The 19,189-nt window shown below is 32.9% G+C and overlaps 1 protein-coding gene across 1 annotated transcript; it reads left to right on the forward strand.

Moving 5' to 3' along the window:
* Window positions 1-28: 28 nt before the first annotated feature.
* LOC127698365 (uncharacterized) lies at window positions 29-6,613 on the forward strand. The gene is made up of 4 exons (XM_052201785.1): window positions 29-159; window positions 3,249-3,449; window positions 4,385-4,546; window positions 6,484-6,613. Exons 1-4 carry the CDS (start codon window positions 88-90, stop codon window positions 6,487-6,489), a joined length of 441 nt encoding a protein of 146 aa, XP_052057745.1. The 5' UTR covers window positions 29-87; the 3' UTR covers window positions 6,490-6,613.
* The last annotated feature ends 12,576 nt before the right edge of the window (window positions 6,614-19,189 follow it).

The raw sequence follows: 19,189 nt of genomic DNA on the forward strand, positions 1-19,189 counted from the left end.
GCAGCGGAAGAGCACCTGTCCGAGATTTCAACGAGATTTCAGGAGGTCGTATTTCTGAAGGTCACTCACATCTTCAGAACAACCAGGATGGCCTACCGATTTTCTCATCTAAGTGGAAGACTGGTAGCGTCATCACAACTTGCAGCATACAGACCGCAGGTATAAATAATTACCAATAGATGATATCGTTCTTTGGATTTCCTCCTTCAAGTGAGAAAATACACAATGGAAGAACTTCAAGTAGGAACAGGATTTCAATAAACACACAGTACTGACAATAGTAATCCCTTTTGGGATGCTGTGTCTGCTTCCATGTCGATCCGACCAAGATCCCACTCAAATCGATTTGACCTACATTTAAATTCAATCTGGCACCAATCCTCGTTTTATAATTTTTCGTGCTGTTTAGCAGGTTGGGAACTAGTCCAAATAATTATGAGGTCTTGGAAGGCTATTTTAAATTTTTGCTTTGACGCCTTCCTCTCGATGTAAGGCGTCAAAGAAAAAAATATAATAGCCTTTCAAGATGTCATAATTATTTGGACTAGTTGGGAACAACTCCTCAATCTGGCTCAAATGTTGAAATGAGGGATAACCCCTAAATGTGCAATAATCATTTATGAGGGGTAGATACTAGTATTCAAGTGATAAAAAATACATTTTTTTTAAAACAAGTCTAAGAACAAAAGGGCACATGTCAATATTATTTGCAGAAATTTAGCCCAAAGAACAATACATCTATCTGGTATTACATACATGTATATTGACAAAACATTTCCATGAATTTTGGAATATTCATGGACTTCAATCTTCTTTATTTTTTGAAAATAAGAGGACCCCTCTTTTTGAAAAGTTGTTCCAAATACAATGAATTTTCCCCCGTAGCGGTGGGGGCATTAAGTTTTACCCTTGTCTGTCTGTACGTCCCAAAATTTGTTTCTGTTCTTTAACTTTTAGTTTGCCTCAACCAAATGTTATGAAACTTATACATAATGCTTATTACCACAAAATACAGATCAAGTTTGAATTTTGTGGCGTCTCTTTTACCGTTTTAGAGTTATGCTTCTTTACAAATGAAAAAATTGCTGAACTTTTCGTTTCCGTTCTCGAACTTTAGTTTGCCTCAACCAAATGTTATGAAACTTATACACAATGCTTATTACCACAAAACTCAGATCAAGTACAAATTTGGGTAGGCTCACTTTTACCCGTCTTGATTTATGTCCCTTTATAACATTATATGCAAGCGGGGGCATCATCTGTGTCCCATGGGCACATTTTCCATTTATTATTTTTCTTTTCTACAGCAGCAAAATAACCCCTTGTCTGAGGGACAGTCCCTCATTCAAGGGATATCCCTCATTTTTGGGGTTGTTCCCAACCTGTTTAGAATGCATTGTGACATCACAATTTCCATTGGCATGCATAGTACAAATTCATTTGACGTACAAAAACATATGATCTGACGATATATTTTTGTCATTAACGAATTTTATGAATCAGGGTCTGTTCGCTCCCATTCATATTGGCCCCTTTTACATTCACACCCTTTCTAAAGTTTCGGTTTTAAATTATTTTTTAATCATGATTAAGTAAGTGTATCTTACATATATAAATGCTACTAGAACACACCCGCAAAATCGCGGGCTTTTAAGCTTGTAAACTGTTGTATTTTATTTATATGTTAATTGAAGTTCTTGGGTATGTTCCTCTTGCAAATGTTGGATTGTCAATGTATACATGCAGTTTTTGTTTTATAAAATTTGTAAACACTGGACAATGGAATTTTTACACCTTCAAACTATAGAGTATGAGTGCTGTCATTGGTCAGTCATGATGTAGTTGACTAGTTGGTGTGGGCGTGACTTCTATTTGTGGCTTGGTGACACTAAGCTATATACACAAATACTGTCTTAATCTGCCAATTTAGGGCTCGACAATAACGCTTGTCCGATTATTCAAACACTTAAACTGGATGACAGTTGAACAGAGAATAAAATATCACAAGTTTGTGATGACATTTAAGCACATTAAAAATGATGCTCCATCATATCTTACAAGTTTCATTATGTTTCAGACAGAAATCCATACCCCTTGAGAAATGCTGTTCAAGGAAACCTCATACTCCCTAAACCAAAAACAGAATTGTTCAAAAAATCTTTTATGTATTCTGGATCATTCTCAGTTAAAAAATATTACAAATGTTAATTCTTTCAAATACAAAATAACAGATCATTTATTGAAATCAACCTAGCTGTAAAAATAATATTGAAAACTGATTATGTCATCATGTTTATTTTTTCATAACATTTTATCAAGTTGTATTGAACGTTATTATCATACTTGACTTTTTATACTAATGTATGCAATGTATAGTTTGCATTTTGTTTGATTTTTCATGATGAGGGCCTCGGGGAAGATTAGTTATATAGCTAACTGTGTAACCCTCTTTAAATAAAGTATTGTTGTTGTTCTCGACTCATATTTTTGAAAAGTATTTCAAAAAATATAAATCATATTCTCTTCTATTGTTTTCATTCATTTTGTTCCTTGAATCAACTTAAAATGCAAAAAAGGTTATTATTAAGATTTTTTTGGACAAGTTACAATTTCATTCGGACAAGTAAGTTTTGGTATGTACTTGTCCTACTGGACAAGTTAAAAAAAAAGTTATTGTAGAGGCCTGCAATTGTAAAGAGGAGCTTGTTGGATCGCTACCCTTGGCTGGCAAAGAAGCTCTATGGAATGAAGATAATGTTTCTTTTGTTTAATCATAAAACTAGCAGTGGGAGTCCTAAGATTAATCTAAATTAATATGACATATTAGTAGAATACTCAAGAAAGACATGATAGGCATTTGTGGGCTGCCCACAATTGACAGGTGGGACAAGCAAAATTCGTCTGATGTGGTGCATATATGTTATAGACTGACATAGTTGATTGATTAAAAAGAAATTATTTCTTCTCTATATCATTCCTATATATTATGCCGTCACAGGGTGGAAACTTGAAAGGAATATTCAAAAGAGTAAGATGTTTTTGGCAAATTGTAAGACTTCTTAAATATTGCATGATTCATTTAATAGTAATAAACTAGTAATTTGTTTTATGTCAAGCAAGTATGACAGACTATGCTGTAAAAATAATTCACTATTAGCATAATATTTTTGGCAGTTTTGGACCCCTGATAATCAAAGTATAAAGTTGTAATAGAAATTTTCAGCAGTATAGCCAGTTATTTTTTTCAGGGAGTACAGGCATATGTTTTACCTAAAATAACACCAAAACCAGCTGCCTCTTCACAGCCACAGACAAGAGAAAGTAGTACATCTTATAGTGTGACTGATCCATTTGAAAATGGTTTTGCAACCGGTATTACCACTAACGCATGGCACAGATACAGAAATAAAGTACACAGAAAGAGGAAAGATGAAGTTCTATTTAACATAGTAGGTTTTCTTTTTGTCTAGACTGCAACATTTATGTTGTGAAAAGCGATACTTGGCGAACATAGATCCCTAGTCGTTGTCAGTATCAACTTTTAGATTCAGTCTGTGGTGAAGTTTTTTTTTAGACATCAATAACTTTGTCCAAGCTATATGGAATTTCATGAAATTTAATATCCATAGCAAAATTTAAAAAATTTATATTTAAATTTTTCTGCATTTTACTTATAAATGGACTTGGAATGATGAGATCTACCTATTGTCCTTTTTCTTCCAAACTGTCAGATGACTTTTTATAGGAGTTATTGCCCTTAAATGACAAATTTTCCCAACTTTTAAAATTTTTGCCTATTCTCTTGAAAGTAATAATAGATAGCAAGAAACTTTAAAAAGAAAAAATGATCAGCAAGATAAGTTCTACAAATAAGTCAACATGGTTGAAAACGTCTGATGACCCCTTATAAGTAATTGGAGTCATTGCCCTTTAATGACGATTTTTACTATTTTTTTGTGTTTTTGCCTTATATTTGAAAAACTATAATAGATAGGTAGAAACTTAAATAAGCAAAAATGATCAGCAAGACAAGATCTACAAATAAGTGAACATGGTTTAAATCGTCTGATGACCCCTTAGTGGAGTTGTTCTCTTTTAAACGATTTTTTTTTCATTTTTTTGCGTTGTTGCCTTCTATCTGAAAAACTGGATTAGATCGATAGGAACTTGAATAAGCAAAAATTATCAGCAAGACTAGATCAAGAAAGAAGAGATTTTGTCATGAATTCTATTCTAGTCCACAAAGATGGAGAGTATCCATTGTTGAAGAATTAGATTTCATTGACCTTTAGAATAGTCTGAATAATCTGCAGACATCACAATTTCTGTATTACCTCATGTTCTTTTTAATATAAGGCTAATTGATATGATTTATGAATTGTAGAAACAGAATGATGCTGGTATTGAAGTATTCTTTTTCAAACCAAGAGAAAAAGTAATGTACTATCTTGTACACTTAATTGCAGCTTTTGCAATGTGTCTAAACATATATATTTGGAATACTACAAATAGAAAAATGGACTGGGAAAGATTTGGAAAAGTCAAGGTAAGTTTAAGAGTGGTGATTTTTATCAGCTATTTTTTTCTTGATAAAGAATCAAAAGTTGTGTCACTTGAAAACTGGCTAAAAAGCTTTGTAGTTTTTATTGTAACAACCTTGGGTTAAATACCTTGTCAATCAGTAGAAAATTTAACCCATTGAATTATTAATGAATGGATATATGTCGAAACCTGTCTATAGTTGAAGCTTGTAAGTTGTTAAGTTGACCTCTAGATGACTTTTGAATATGTGTGTAGTTTGCTTGCTGTCTCATTGACATTTACTATTTGATGTCTGATACTTTTGATTTGCCAACACACTTTTTATACGACCGCAAAAAAAATATATTGGTATGACGGCACGTCATCGTCGTCGGAAGACACATTGGTTTTCGCACAATAACTTTAGTTTAAGTGAATGGATCTCTATGAAATTTTACCTTAAGGTTCAATACCACAAAAGGAAGGTTGGGATTGATTTTGAGTGGTATGATACCAACAGTTAAGGAATTAGGGGCCAAAAATAAGCATTTTTCTAGTTTCCAGACTATAACTTGTGGAACGGTGTATGGATCTCTCTGAAATTATACCACAAGTTTCCATACCACAAAGGGATGGTTAGGATTTGCTTTAGGGGGTTATGGCTCAAACTGTTTAGGAATTAGGGGCAAAAAAGGGGGTAAAACAAGGGTGTCCTGGTTAATGGACAAATACTTTAGTACAAAACATAATTTTAAGCAGGGTAATGGAGGTAATTCAAATGATTAATTCAAATACATCATTTGAATGACCTCCCTTACACTGCTTTTAAATTATGTCTAAAGTAATGGTTAATGAACAATTAAGATAATTTAAAAGCAGTGTAAGGGAGGTAATCCATATACAACATTTTGATTACCTCCCTTACACTGCTTTTAAATTATGTTTAAAGAAATACATATTTATAAAGGAAGACCAGTAAAAATATAGCAACAGTATAGTGTATTGCACAAAAGCAAAAAAAAAAAGGGGGGTTGGTAAATTTTTTATTTTTTTTGTGGGGGGAAGTGGGGTCAATTCACAACAGCAAAGTGTATTGCACAAAAGCAAAAAATTGAATATAAATTCAAATCATATAACCAATTCTAAGTTCTTTGACTACTGTTATTCTGTGTCAGAAACCTTTTATGTGTCAAATATTTAATTACAGTCCAAATTAAGACCTGTATCAAGCGCGAATATTGCGTCCATTTTTGGCCCAACTGTTCATGGTTGGACCTCTGTGGTCGTATCCAGCTGCGCTCGGCAAAGCTATTTAAATTTTGTTTAAAACGGCTGTTTTATTAGATTTGGAAGGAAAAAATTACTATATTTAATGCTTTTGATGGTCCTTTTAATTCAGTTTACAGTTTTGACTTTTTGACCCTCTACTCCTCACCTGAACACCAAATATTAAAGTTAACTCATTGGATTCATTTTAGAATAATTATTTATGATATATCATTTATATTTGGCATGCAGTTTTAGGTCAGTGGCAGATCCAAGGGAAGGGGGGCGTATACATGGTATAGGGCATTTGCCACCCTATGATCGCCAAAAAAATTAAAAAAAATATTGTGTTTTTCATTATATAATATATAATATATAAATTGTTAGTATAAAATACTCCAAAAAAATCTTCAATTATGGGAATTATGCCCCCCTTTCAAAAAGTCCCATCTGCCCCTGATGAGTCCCTGGAGTGAATTTTATATAAGAACTAGACTAGACCATTGATATTTGATGTGCTGTACATGTAGTATCATGATTGCTTTGATTTAGTTACAAGTTGAATGTGCAATTAGTTATTCTTATACTTATACACCGTTAACTGTCATGAATTTATGCATTTCTTATATTTAGATTTAGCTGCATAATTTAGATTACATTATACATGCATTAAATTATTCATTCTTTTCATTTCAGTATTAAAAGAGAGTGCTAATTAGTATGGTATGTGGAGGACATGTCAGTTCTTTAGAAGAGACAAATAGCATCTTTTGATCTATAAAGTTGATTGAATGACAATGATTTTTATTAAATGTGTTGTACACTTTCTGTATCTTATTATACTTATTTAACATTATTTTTCTATATCATATTGGTCAACCTGTCCATCCATCTGTCCCTCTGTCTGGACTAACATATCCATCCTTTGTTTGATTCACCTTAAACTTTGTAGAATTATTGATCATGATATGCTACATCACAATGTAAAGGATTATTTATCACAATACATGTATCTAGAATAATGACCCTTCATCTGAGTAATTTTTATACAACCGAAAAATTTGCTGTCGTATAATGGTATGGCGTTGTCTTCATCTGAATACATTTGGTTTCCAGACAAAATTAGTAATAAGGGGTCAATAAAGGGTAAAATACACTCAATTTTTATACGACATCGTCAGTGTCGTCCGAAGACAGTTGGTTTCCGGACAATGACTTTTAGTATAATTAAATAGAAATCTATGAAATTTAAACACAAGGTTTATAACCACAAAAGGAAGGTTGGGATTGATTTTAGGGGTTATGGTCCTAACAGTTTAGGAATTAGGGGCCAAATTTATTATGTGTCAGAAACCTATTATGTGTCAAATATTTAATTACAATCCAAATTCAAACCTGTATCAAGCGCGAAAATTGTGTCCATTTTTGCCCCAACTGTTCAGGGTTGGACCTCTGCGGTCGTATCCAGCTGCTCTCGGCGAAGCAATTTATTAAAACTTGTTTGAACTGATTATTTTTTACCTATTTCAATGGGGTTTAAATAATCTTGAAATATTGGGATTCTTTGATATGCTTATTTATCAAATCATCAGCAGTCTCATTTAAATATATCAATCCACTTCAATAAAAATTTAAACATTTCCCACATATACTTTAAAACAATTTCCTCCATATTGACATTTCTGTTCAAAGGGAAATATCTCAAACCACAATTTAATGAAAATCCACTCTAAAAGGCGGGCAAAAGATACCAAAGGGACATTCAAACTCGTAAGTCGAAAATAAACTGACAATGCCATGGCTAAAAAAGAAAAAGACAAACAGACAAACAATAGTACACAAAACACAACATAGTAAACTTAAGACTGAGCAACATGAACCCCACCAAAAACTGGGAGTGATCTCAGGTGCTCGAGAAGGGTAAGCAGATCCTGCTCTGCATGTGGCACCGGACAAGTTGCTCATGTTAGTATAAACCTGGTAATAAGTTTATAATTCGGTAGGTCACATTTAGGGAAAAGGGGACTGGATTGTAGTTACAACAATTGGAACATATCCGCTATCATCTGTGAAACAGATATTCCATAACGGTCAACCAACTCGTGATGGTTTCCGTAATATTTAAAAAGGGATGATTTCAACTTCACCTCTTGGAACTCTTGGTTTAATAGCTTCCTTGTGAGCAGCAACCCTCTATCAAGGTAATCATGATAGGAAATACAAGCCCTGAAATATCATATCAACTGGGAGATATGTACTCCATATGTAGGTGCTGCTGGAATGTTGCTACATAGAAATGGAAAGTTCACATTTGGGAAGCTGAAATCATCTCTTTTGTCGTAAAGTTTTGTTTTCAACCGACCCTCATTGTCAATTTCTAGATGTAAGTCAAGATATGAGGCAGACAACTGTATTTGTTGTATCCTTTATATCAAGTTCGATGGGATAGATGCATTCAACAGTCACCAAATTTAGAATTATTTAGTGAGAGAACATCATCTTTATTGCGGAAAGTAAAGTTAAAGGATACTGCTAACTTCTTTTCTTTCTTTCCGGTATGAAGTCTGCCTTAGTATGTTATGGCGATGTCAGCATCCGAAGACATTTTGGTTCACAGATGACAACTTGAGTATAAGTGTATGGATCTCTATGAAATTTTAGCACAAGGTTCCATTCCACTAAAGGAAGGTTGGGATTGTTTTTGGGGGGTATTGTACTAGCGTTTTTTGTCGAGCCTGCGACTTTTGTCGCAGAAAGCTTGACATAGGTATAGTGATCCGATGGCGGCGACGTTAGCTTTTTTCTTAAAAGCTTTATATTTTAGAAGGTGGAAGATCTTTATGCTTCATACTTTGTATATGGATGCCTCATGTTACGAAGTTTCCGTCAGTCACATGTCCAATGTCCTTGACCTCATTTTCATGGTTCAGTGACTACTTGAAAAAAAAGTTAAGATTTTTTGGAATGTTAAATTCTCTCTTATTATAAGTAATAGGATAACTATTTTTGGTATGTGCGTACCTTGCTAGATCCTCATGCCCTACAGACAGTTTTCACTTGACCTCGACCTCATTTCATGGATCAGTGAACAAGGTTAAGTTTTGGTGGTCAAGTCCATATCTCAGATACTATAAGCAATAGGTCTGGTATATTCAGTGTATGGAAGGACTGTAAGGTGTACATGTCCAACTGGCAGGTGTCATCTGACCTTTACCTCATTTTCATGGTTCAGTGGTTATAGTTAAGTTTTTGTGTTTTGGTCTGTTTTTCTTATACTGTATGCAATAGGTCAACTATATTTGGTGAATGGAATGATTGTAAGGTGTACATGTCTAGCTGGCAGGTGTCATCTGACCTTGACCTCATTTTCATGGTTCAGTGGTCAAAGTTAAGTTTTTGAGTTTTGGTCTTTTTTTCTAATACTATATGCAATAGTTCAACTATATTTGGTGTATGGAAATATTTTATGATCTATATGTCAGTCACGCAGGTTTTATTTGACCTTGACCTCATTTTCAAGGTTCATTGCTCAGTGTTAATTTTTTGTGTTTTGGTCTGTTTTTCTTAAACTATAAGCAATAGGTCAACTATATTTGTTGTATGGAAGAATTGTTATCTGTACATGCCTGCCTAGCATGGTTCATCTGACCTTGACCTCATTCTCGTGGTTCATTGGTCAATGTTTAGTTTACTTGGTTAATGTTAAGTTTATGTGACAGTTGTAATAAAGCTTTATATTTAGGACTATCAACATAATATCAATGATTAGTAAAGAAGGCGAGACATTTCAGCGTGTGCACTCTTGTGTAATTAGGGTCCAAAAAAGGTAAGTTTTCTATTAAATTTTAGCACAAAGTTCTACACCACAATAGGAAGGTTGGGATTTATTTTGAGGGTTATTGTAGTAGCTGTTTAGTAATTAGGGACCAAAAAGTGGTCAAAAACATGCATTTTTCATGTTTCAGGACAATAATTTTTGTATAAGAGTATGGATCTCTATGAAATTTTACCACAAGGTTCCATACTTTTAAAAGAAAGTTGGGATTGATTTTGGGGGTCATTGCCCAAACCGTGTAGGAATCAGTGGCCAAAAAACTATGATTTTCTGGTATCTGGACAATAACTTTAGTATTAGTCTATGGATTGCTATTTTATTGTGCCACAAGGTGTTATACCTTAAAAGGAAGGTTGGGATTGATTTTAGGGGTTATGACCCTAGCGGTTTAGTTAAAAGGGGCCAAAAACAATACTTTTGTAATAATTTGTATAAATTGCTTATTTCTTGACCAATTTCAATGGGGTTTAATTCAAAGTCTTGAATTCTTGGGGTTCTTTGATATGCTGAACCAACCGGGTATTTAGAATTTGGAATTTGGGCCCTGTTTATGAATTGATCCAAATTAAGGTCCAAAATTAAACTTTCTTTGATTTCATCAAAAATTGAATTATTGGTGTTGTTTGATATGCTGAATCTAACCGTGTTTTAGATTTTTAATTTTGGTACCTGTCTTTAAATTGGTCCACATTAAGGTCCAAAGGGTCCAAAATGAAACTTTGTTTGATTTAAAAAAAAAATGAATTCTATGGGTTCTTTGATATGCTGACTCTAAGCGTGTATTTAGATTTTGGGCACAGTATTCAAGTTGGTCCAAATTGGGGTCCAAAATTAAACTTTGTTTGATTTCATCAAAAATTGAATTATTGGTGTTTTTTCATGTGCCCAGTCTAACAGTGTTTTAGATTTTTGATTTTGGGCCTGTTTTTTAAACTGGTCAACATTAAGGTCCCAAGTATCCAAAATTAAACTTAGTTTTGATTTTAACAAAAATTGAATTCTTGGGATTCTTTGGAATGCTGAATCTAAGCATATAATTTATTTTTATTTTTAGGCACAGTTTTCAAGTTAGTTCAAATTGGGGTCCAATATTAAACTTTGTTTGATTTTAACAAAAGGGAATATAAGGGGTTCTTAGATATGCTGAATTTAAGTGTGTATTTAGATTTTGGATTTTGGGTCCTTTTATCAAATTGGTCCACATTGAGGTCCAAAGGGTCCAAAATTAAAGTTTGATGGATTTCTTCAAAGATTTAATTCTTGGGGTTCTTTGATATGCTGATTCCAACCATGTATTTAGAATTTGGGTATTGGACCATAATTGGTAAATGTCCAATTTTAAATTATTTAAGTACTTAGACCACATTCATTCTGTGTCAAAAATTGCTTTATCAGAATCTAAAGTTAGAGCTATATTGCACAATTAATAGAAATTTTAAGATGAGTCATAGTTAAAAATAGATATAGCATCATATTCATAATTGTGTATAAATATAGTTTGAAATTTACTGTTCATTATTAGATATTTTGAAAAGAGGTAAGATTTAGAGATTTTTCAAAGACATTATTAATGATGAATGATATTTTCGAAATTGTTTTTTTTTCATTTTTTTTGTAAATTTTTTTAAGAACTTAGTGGTAGGTTTGTTTGTTATTCTGCATAAATTAATTTTCAGAATGATATATATATATACTTTTTTAAGAAGCAAACACCTTTAAAAACTTAGATAATATTGTCCATTAACAATAAATAAATAAAATTCTTGGTGTACTAAGATATTATGGTCCATTAATAAATAAATAAATTAAATTCTTGGTGTACTTAGATATGCTGAATCTAAACGTGTATTTAGATTTTGGATATTGGACCATAATAGGTAAAATCCAATTTCAAATTTTTCAGTTCTTTGACCACATTCATTCTGTGACAGAAACCTATGATGTGTCAAATATTTACTCACAATCCAAATTTAGAGCTGTATCATACTTGCCCCAACTGTTCGACCTCTATTGTCGTATCCAGCTGCGTCTAGCATAGCAATTTATTTTTTATGAAACAAAACAGGACCAACTCTTTCAATTTGTCTTTTAGTTTGGAATGGGGAATACTTGTGTAAAGTGTAGAAAAGTCAAATGTTTTAATAATATTGCAAGATGAAAGAGTCTTAGATTGTATGTACTCTAAAAGATATTTGGAATTTTTTTGTATCCACATCTGATTCACGCCACCTATAGGTAGTTTCACAATGACTTTGAAACCCGGCTTTGATTGCTGAACAATTGATGTTAATAATTTAGAAAGGGGTGTCGTGAAGCACTTAGAAGACCCAGCAATATAACGTTGTTTGTAAGGACACTTATGTAGTTTAGGTATCCAATACAGTGATGGAAGATTCAGTTATTCATCTTTGGTTGAAATTCCAAAGTAACATAGAACAGACCTATGATTATCCAGGGTTTCCTCTTTGGTAAGTGTCGTGGGGATATATGATGAGTTTCAAATTGAATTGTCAATACCTAATTCTTTTATCAAGTTTATGTAATGTGATTTACACACAAAAACGATGTTGTTTGGGGCTTTATCTGCGGGGACAAAAACACACAACATTAATGTCACTTTTTTATATCTTTGAAATATCATTTTTCAGAACAATTCTAACCACAAATTCACAAATCTAATTAAAATAACATTCCAACCACTTAGAATTACAATCCCATAAACCACAATTACCAATTCATGCCCAATTTCATGCCACAATTTATCCCATATTATTATCCTACTTTGCAAAAAAAATCTCCAGTTCTGACATTGTAATATAATTCCATTATCCTTTTCACATATATATAATTTTATTCTGCATTTCATTTCCACTACATTCATTCCTAAAATGGCTAAATTATCAATTTTAATTACAGTTTAACACTGTCAAGACAAATGAATTTCCTCCCCTTTCTCATCACCCCACCCTAAGTCACAATATGTTTAAAACTTCAATCATTACCGGATGACAAATAAACATCTACTACCATACACATTTATCTGTACCTCACTTGTAGTAATATTCAAACACCAACAAATTATCAATTAATTTTATTAAAGGTTTCCTACTAATAACAGCTTAAACTAAATACCTTTATGGAGCATTTTGAAAACTTAGCTAATATTGTCCATTAGTAAATAAATAAATTAAATTCTTGGTGTACTGGATATGCCGTATCAAGCTTGAATGTAGTGTCCATACTTGCCCAACTGTTCAGGGTTCGACCTCTGTGGTCGTATCAAGCTGCACCCCACGGAGCATTTTATTACATTTTTCAGAATCAACCTTGTCATCGCAACTACTTCTACATGGTTTGTCGTAACTACATGAAACTAGGTATACTGTAAGAGTGCATGTAGTTAGGAATTTTGATTCTGTTATAAGTTTATTCAGAATCAAGACCCTTTTATCTTAGAAATGTTGTTTCTTTTCAGAAGAGACCTTGTCACAACTCCTACATGGTTTATGGCAGTCTCCAAGCTAGACCAAAAAGGAGGAACACAGCTCCCCTGTCCTCTCTGTGCACCCATCTACCTATATAATCCTGCCTATGCATTTGGGTTTTTGAGAGAAATGTTAAAAAACCAAAATTTTCACTACTGGAAAAAGCTTTTTACAGCCCAAAAATATCCCGAAATCCCGAGCTTAAAAACATCCGATCCCGGAGTCCCGAGAAAATGTCCTAACTCCCCCCCCCCCCCCCCCCCTCATAGAAGACAGATTATATTAGATTTTATATGAGTCATCTTATTAACATACTCTATAACAATTTAAAAATTCAGTCAGTGGTGGGCAGAAGTAGTCAAGAAGACAGTATTATTTTTTTCAGGGGTTGACAGGATACATGTAATCGTTATTAGTTTTAACTTCAAGGTTCTTATGCAAGCAAATTTAATCAACAATGATCTTTAATTTTTAAATCTTTTATTTGCCTATAATTTCTTTCATCCTTTTATTTGAATTTAAGGGAATAGTTGTTATTAATATAAACAAATCCCACGTCAATATATTATATGTACAATAATCCGGCATCAACCCAACAAACTGGATGTAACTGAAAGACATCTAGAGCAATTATTACATGTATTTGCAGGATTTAGAATATTTTGTTTAACATTTTTAGAGTTTTAGGTTCCACCTACCATTTTAGAAAACTGTGATTTCATTGCGGCTAGTCTATTAGAGGGGTATTTCATTGGTTGTAGATTTGGAATCTTATTTTATTATGAAGTAATTAGATTTGAACATCGACTTGAGGAATGAAGGTTGAGTAAAGGCATTATAGTCATAGATGTATACATATATTATTGATTCAGTGGTGATGGTAAATAGACACTGACGAAGTCTAATAACATTTTATAGTTTTGAATGTTTCTTCAACTAAGATTAGGTGGAGGTATGTTCTTATTTCTGACAGAGGGGCACTCAACCTATATCAAATTGCGCATGAAGCGACTATTACTTGCTAAATACCAATTGATTATACCACAAATTTGTGAAAGTTTTAACCGGTGTAGTACATGTATATACTGAAAATATGATAAAAAAAAATCATGTCTTTTTCAGGACTTCTGATCCAACCATGTGGTATGGAATGTTTGTGAGATGTGGTTATGGCGGATGGATGTTCATGAAGGACCTGTAGTACAAAGTATTTCACTGGATTGAGCTCTTTGTCTAAGTGTATTATCAAAGTGCTTTGCTTTGAGCTCAGTTCATTGTTATGCATTTCATTCTTTGTGGAATAAAGATTTGACAGACAACTCTCATCTGCCCAAGCAATTGTAAAAGTAGTATCCATTATGTGTACAATGTAAGTAGTAATGGGGAGATTAAAGCATTTTATTTAGATTTGAACCAAACATTTTTTGTCCAGAAGCCAAATTAAAACAAAAAGCAAAAAAAAACCAATGCTACTCGTGCTACTAGCAATATGATGCTCTGTGGTTTTGTTACACTTTTTCTGCCCACGCCGTAGCGGTGGGGGCATTAAGATTTACCCTTGTCCGTCTGTACGTCCGTCCGTACGTCCCAAAATTGGTTTCCCTTCTCTAACTTGAGTTTGCCTCAACCAAATGTTATGAAACTTATACACAATGCTCATTACCACAAAACACAGATCAAGTTTGAATTTTGGTGGCGTCACTTTAACCTTTCTAGAGTTATGCCCCTTTATAAATGGAAAAATTGCAAAAATTTTAGTTTCCGTTCTCTAACTTAAGTTTGCCCCAACCAAATGTTATGAAACTTATACACAATGCTTATTATCACAAAACACAGATCAAGTTTGAATTTTGGTGGCGTCACTTTAACCGTTCTAGAGTTATACCCCTTTATAAATGGAAAATTTGCAAAAATTTTATTTTTTTCTAAATATCAAGCAATTTTTAAAATTGGAGTTATCTTCCTTTGTCCATGATTATAGTTGAATCAACTACAATCAATGCTTTATACAATGCAATGTTTAATTTTGACTTCTACTGATAAAACACAGATCAAGTTGAATTTGGGTAGTGTCACTTTAACCATTATTGAGTTATGCCCCTTTATAAATCGAAAGATTGCAAAATTTTTAGTTTCCATTCTGTAACTTAGTTTGCCCCAACCAAACATTATGAAACCTATACTCAATATTCATTACCACAAAACTAAAGATCAAGTACAATTTTTTTGTTTCCGTTTTCTAACTTTAGTTTGCCTCAACCAAATGTTATGAAACTTATACACAATGCTTATTACTACATAATACAGATTACGTACGAAATTTGGTGGCGACATTTTTACCATTCTTGAGTTATGTTCCTTTATAAACATAAAAATTGCTGAATTTTTTAGTTTGTCTTTATCAAATGTTATAAAACTTATACACAACAGTTCTAGAGTTATGCGTGTTTACAAATAGAAAAATTGCTGAATTTTTAGTTTGTGTTCTCTTCTTAAGTTAGCCTCAACCAAATGTTATGAGACTTACACACAATGCTTATTACCACAAAACTCAGATCAAGTTCAAATTTGGGTAGCGTCACTTTTACCGTTCTTCAGTTATGTCCCTTTATAACTATTTGATATGCAAGCGGGGGCATCATCTGTGTCCACATGTGGACACTATCCACATTTATTTTTATTCATCTTTACTGCATTCTGACGACTCATTCCTGAGTGTAAATGGTCATTCAGTATGTTAACAAAAAAAAGAACAAAATTCATAAGGCCTATATGGCCTAATTGATTTCTAAAATTATATTTCATTGTTCAACATTTATCATTTATTCGTTTATTTGTTAATTTGTGTGAACTAACAGTAAATGTTATACTGCACTTTCATACCACAATACTGCCTTATTCAAGTTACTGTACTGGTATCACTTATATTTGTATCCATATATATAAAAAAAAAATTGAAAACAAGAATATTTTTGCAACACTTTTTTTCATTTTGAATACTATAACTATTTAGATATTTAGACATATTAAGTAGATGTTCATATCCACTAGAAATTTTGTCAGATGACTTCTGTAGCAGTTATGAGTCTAAAGCATGCTCACAAAGTTAAGGTTGATATTATTTTCATACTTGTCAAAACTTTTTTTGCTTTCACCAGGCTTTGGAGAAGATATTTTCGAAGAATTAATAAAAAAAAAATAACACAGAATTTTACTTTCTACATGTAGCTCATCTAGCCCCAAGCATCATGTCAGACATTGTCATTACTTAAAATCATAAAATGTTTCTAATCTGAGAAACAATTTCGACATTTAAATAACTTTTTTACTTATGATACTGGGAAGATCCACCTCAAAGTAACATAAATAGAACCATACAAATAGTACGCAAATACATGTTCTCAGATACCATCTCCCATATAAAAAAATCACATCATGATAATTGAACCTAAAATGTGTTCCTCTCCTAACTACAAAATGTATCCAAAATCAAAGATTTGGAACATATTCTATCATAATAATTTGGTAGGCAATGCAGTAAGTGTCTCTTCCATGACAGTCTTCAACGTAAAAGACTAAATATTGAATAAACAATACTCCTTATGCTCAGGTTGGCTGTCAATGTGCAACAGTTAATAATATGGAACCCTATGGGAAAAACATGAGAACTCCCTTTGTCAGAAAACACTGTCAAACATCCAAACATACTATCCACACTGATCTTTGTCCACACTTGTTTTAAAAAAAAATGTACTGTCTTTCAAGTAAGTAATGATCACGGGTGCCATTCGGTAGATCGAGAAAAATGATCGTGAAAGAATAACTAACGGTTGTCAAGCATTGCGATCGGACCGTGAATGCAATTTTAAAAAGTGTAATTCTACTTCAAAATCTGTGAAAAATCTGCTGTATTTTCAAAAGTGATATATTTGAAACTTAATCTTTAGTGTGTCAGACAGTCCAGTAAAATAAAAGTATGTTATTACTTGAAGAATTAATTTTTATACGACCGCAAAATTTTTTTTTTTGGATCGTATAATGGTATGATGTCGTCGTCGTCTGCGTCGTCGTCTGCGTCGTCGTCCGAAGACACATTGGTTTCCGGACAATAACTTTAGTTTAAGTGAATGGATCTCTATGAAATTTTTTTAGAAGGTTTAATACCACAAAAGGAAGGTTGGGATTGATTTTGGGGATGATGGTCCCAACCGTTTAGGAATTAGGGGCCAAAAAGGGGCCCAAAACAAGCATTTTTCTAGTTTCAGGATAATAACTTGTGTATAAGTATTTCGATTGCTCTGAAATTGTACCACAATGTTTGATACCACAAGTAGAAGGTTGGGATTCATTTTAGGGGTTATGGAGGCCAACAGTTTAGGAATTAAGGGCCAAAAAGGAGCCAAAAACAAGCATTTTTCTAGTTTCCAGACAATAAATTGTGTGTAAGTGTATGGATCTCTCTGACATTGTACCACAAGGTTCCATATAACAAAGGGAAGGCTGGGATTGAGTTTGGGGTTAATTGCCCCAAACATGTAGGAATTAGGGGCCAAAAAAGGGCCAAAAACAAGCATTTTTCTAGTTTCCAGACAATAACTTGTGTGTAGGTGTATGGATCTTTCTGAAATTGTACTACAAGGTTCCATACTACAAAGGAAAGGCTGGGATTTAGTTTTGGGGTTATTGCTCCAAGGGGGATTTCAAAAAGTTGGGGGGGGGGGGGGGGGCATTTTTTTCCCAATTTTTTTAAGGGATTCATATTTTTTTTCAAAATTTTTAAAATTTCGAATTTTTGAAAAGTTTCAAGAAGAAATCTTCAATTGCACAGTATTGCGCAATGGATTTATAAGATCTTTGACCACATTTATTTTGCGTCATAAACCTATATTATGTCAAAAATTTGTTCACAATCTAAATTCAGACAGTATCAAGCTTGAATATTGTGTCAATTATAAAATTTCAGATTATATAGTATTTACATATAGGGGTTAAATCAATTTGAACTTTTGAATTTCATTTAAAGGCATTTTTTTTTTACATTTTAATTTAGATAATTACCTTACTTAATGAAATTGTATTTGATGTTAAGAGTTGGAATCAAATATTGGCTGTGGAATAAAATTAAGTTGTAACTAAAATTTAGAATTTATTTATTTGAACTGTTAATAAACAAAAAAAACCACTTCCTCACTAATAAATTACATTAATTACATTCATACTCACTATTAGGAAATTCCTGTCATTTTATCGTTTTTGTTGTGTCTAATGCCTAATACACCATTTCTTAAACTTTCCCATATCATTAGATAGTCCCTACATTACCAAGATCTATCCATCAATGAAATGCCTAAAAACTTTAAGGAAGTCATGCATTAATTATAAATTGACAATGAAACAGTTTCTTGATTAAAGCCAATCAAGAGAGCATTTGAGCCTTGAGTAATTTATAATATTCTAAGTTTGTAAGAGAATGATAATCCCTTTCTTCAAGATAAGTACTCGCTTACGCTCGTACTTAATCATTAAGAAAGGGATTTTCATTCTCTTACATATACCAAGAACGTAAATTAATGCTTTCTTCTTTTTTAGACCCATATTTAGACCTGTTTTCATTTAAGAGGCAATGCTAACTATGCATCCCAAGATGATAAGACCTTCAGGAGGGTAAATTGTCGAAAAGTAAATATCTTTGTATTTATAATTAATGCTAAATGCATCCACGAATGAGTGAAGCAAGAGGGGTCCGGTGGTCTTCCCTGGAAATATCTTAATGTGTACGTTTTTGTTTTCTGTTTTGTTTTGTTCTTTAATTTAACAATACAAACTTTTCTGATTGGGTCCCATTTATAGTCCTGAACTAGAGATTAAGGAAACCCCATATACAGCTTCCTCGGCCTCACTTTTAGACGTAAACCCCGAATTTGTCTACAGTTGTTATCTCAATACCCGAGAGTCTATGACGAACGAGATGATTTCAATTTTGAAATTATAAATTTTCCTCATCTTAGCAGCAATTTACCAACTTCCTCCGCGTATGGAGTATAGATTTCTGAACTCATACGATATTCAGGAGCTTGCAGCT

Source organism: Mytilus californianus, unplaced genomic scaffold, assembly GCF_021869535.1.
Source record: "Mytilus californianus isolate M0D057914Y unplaced genomic scaffold, xbMytCali1.0.p SCAF_4, whole genome shotgun sequence".
NCBI lineage: Eukaryota > Metazoa > Mollusca > Bivalvia > Mytilida > Mytilidae > Mytilus > Mytilus californianus.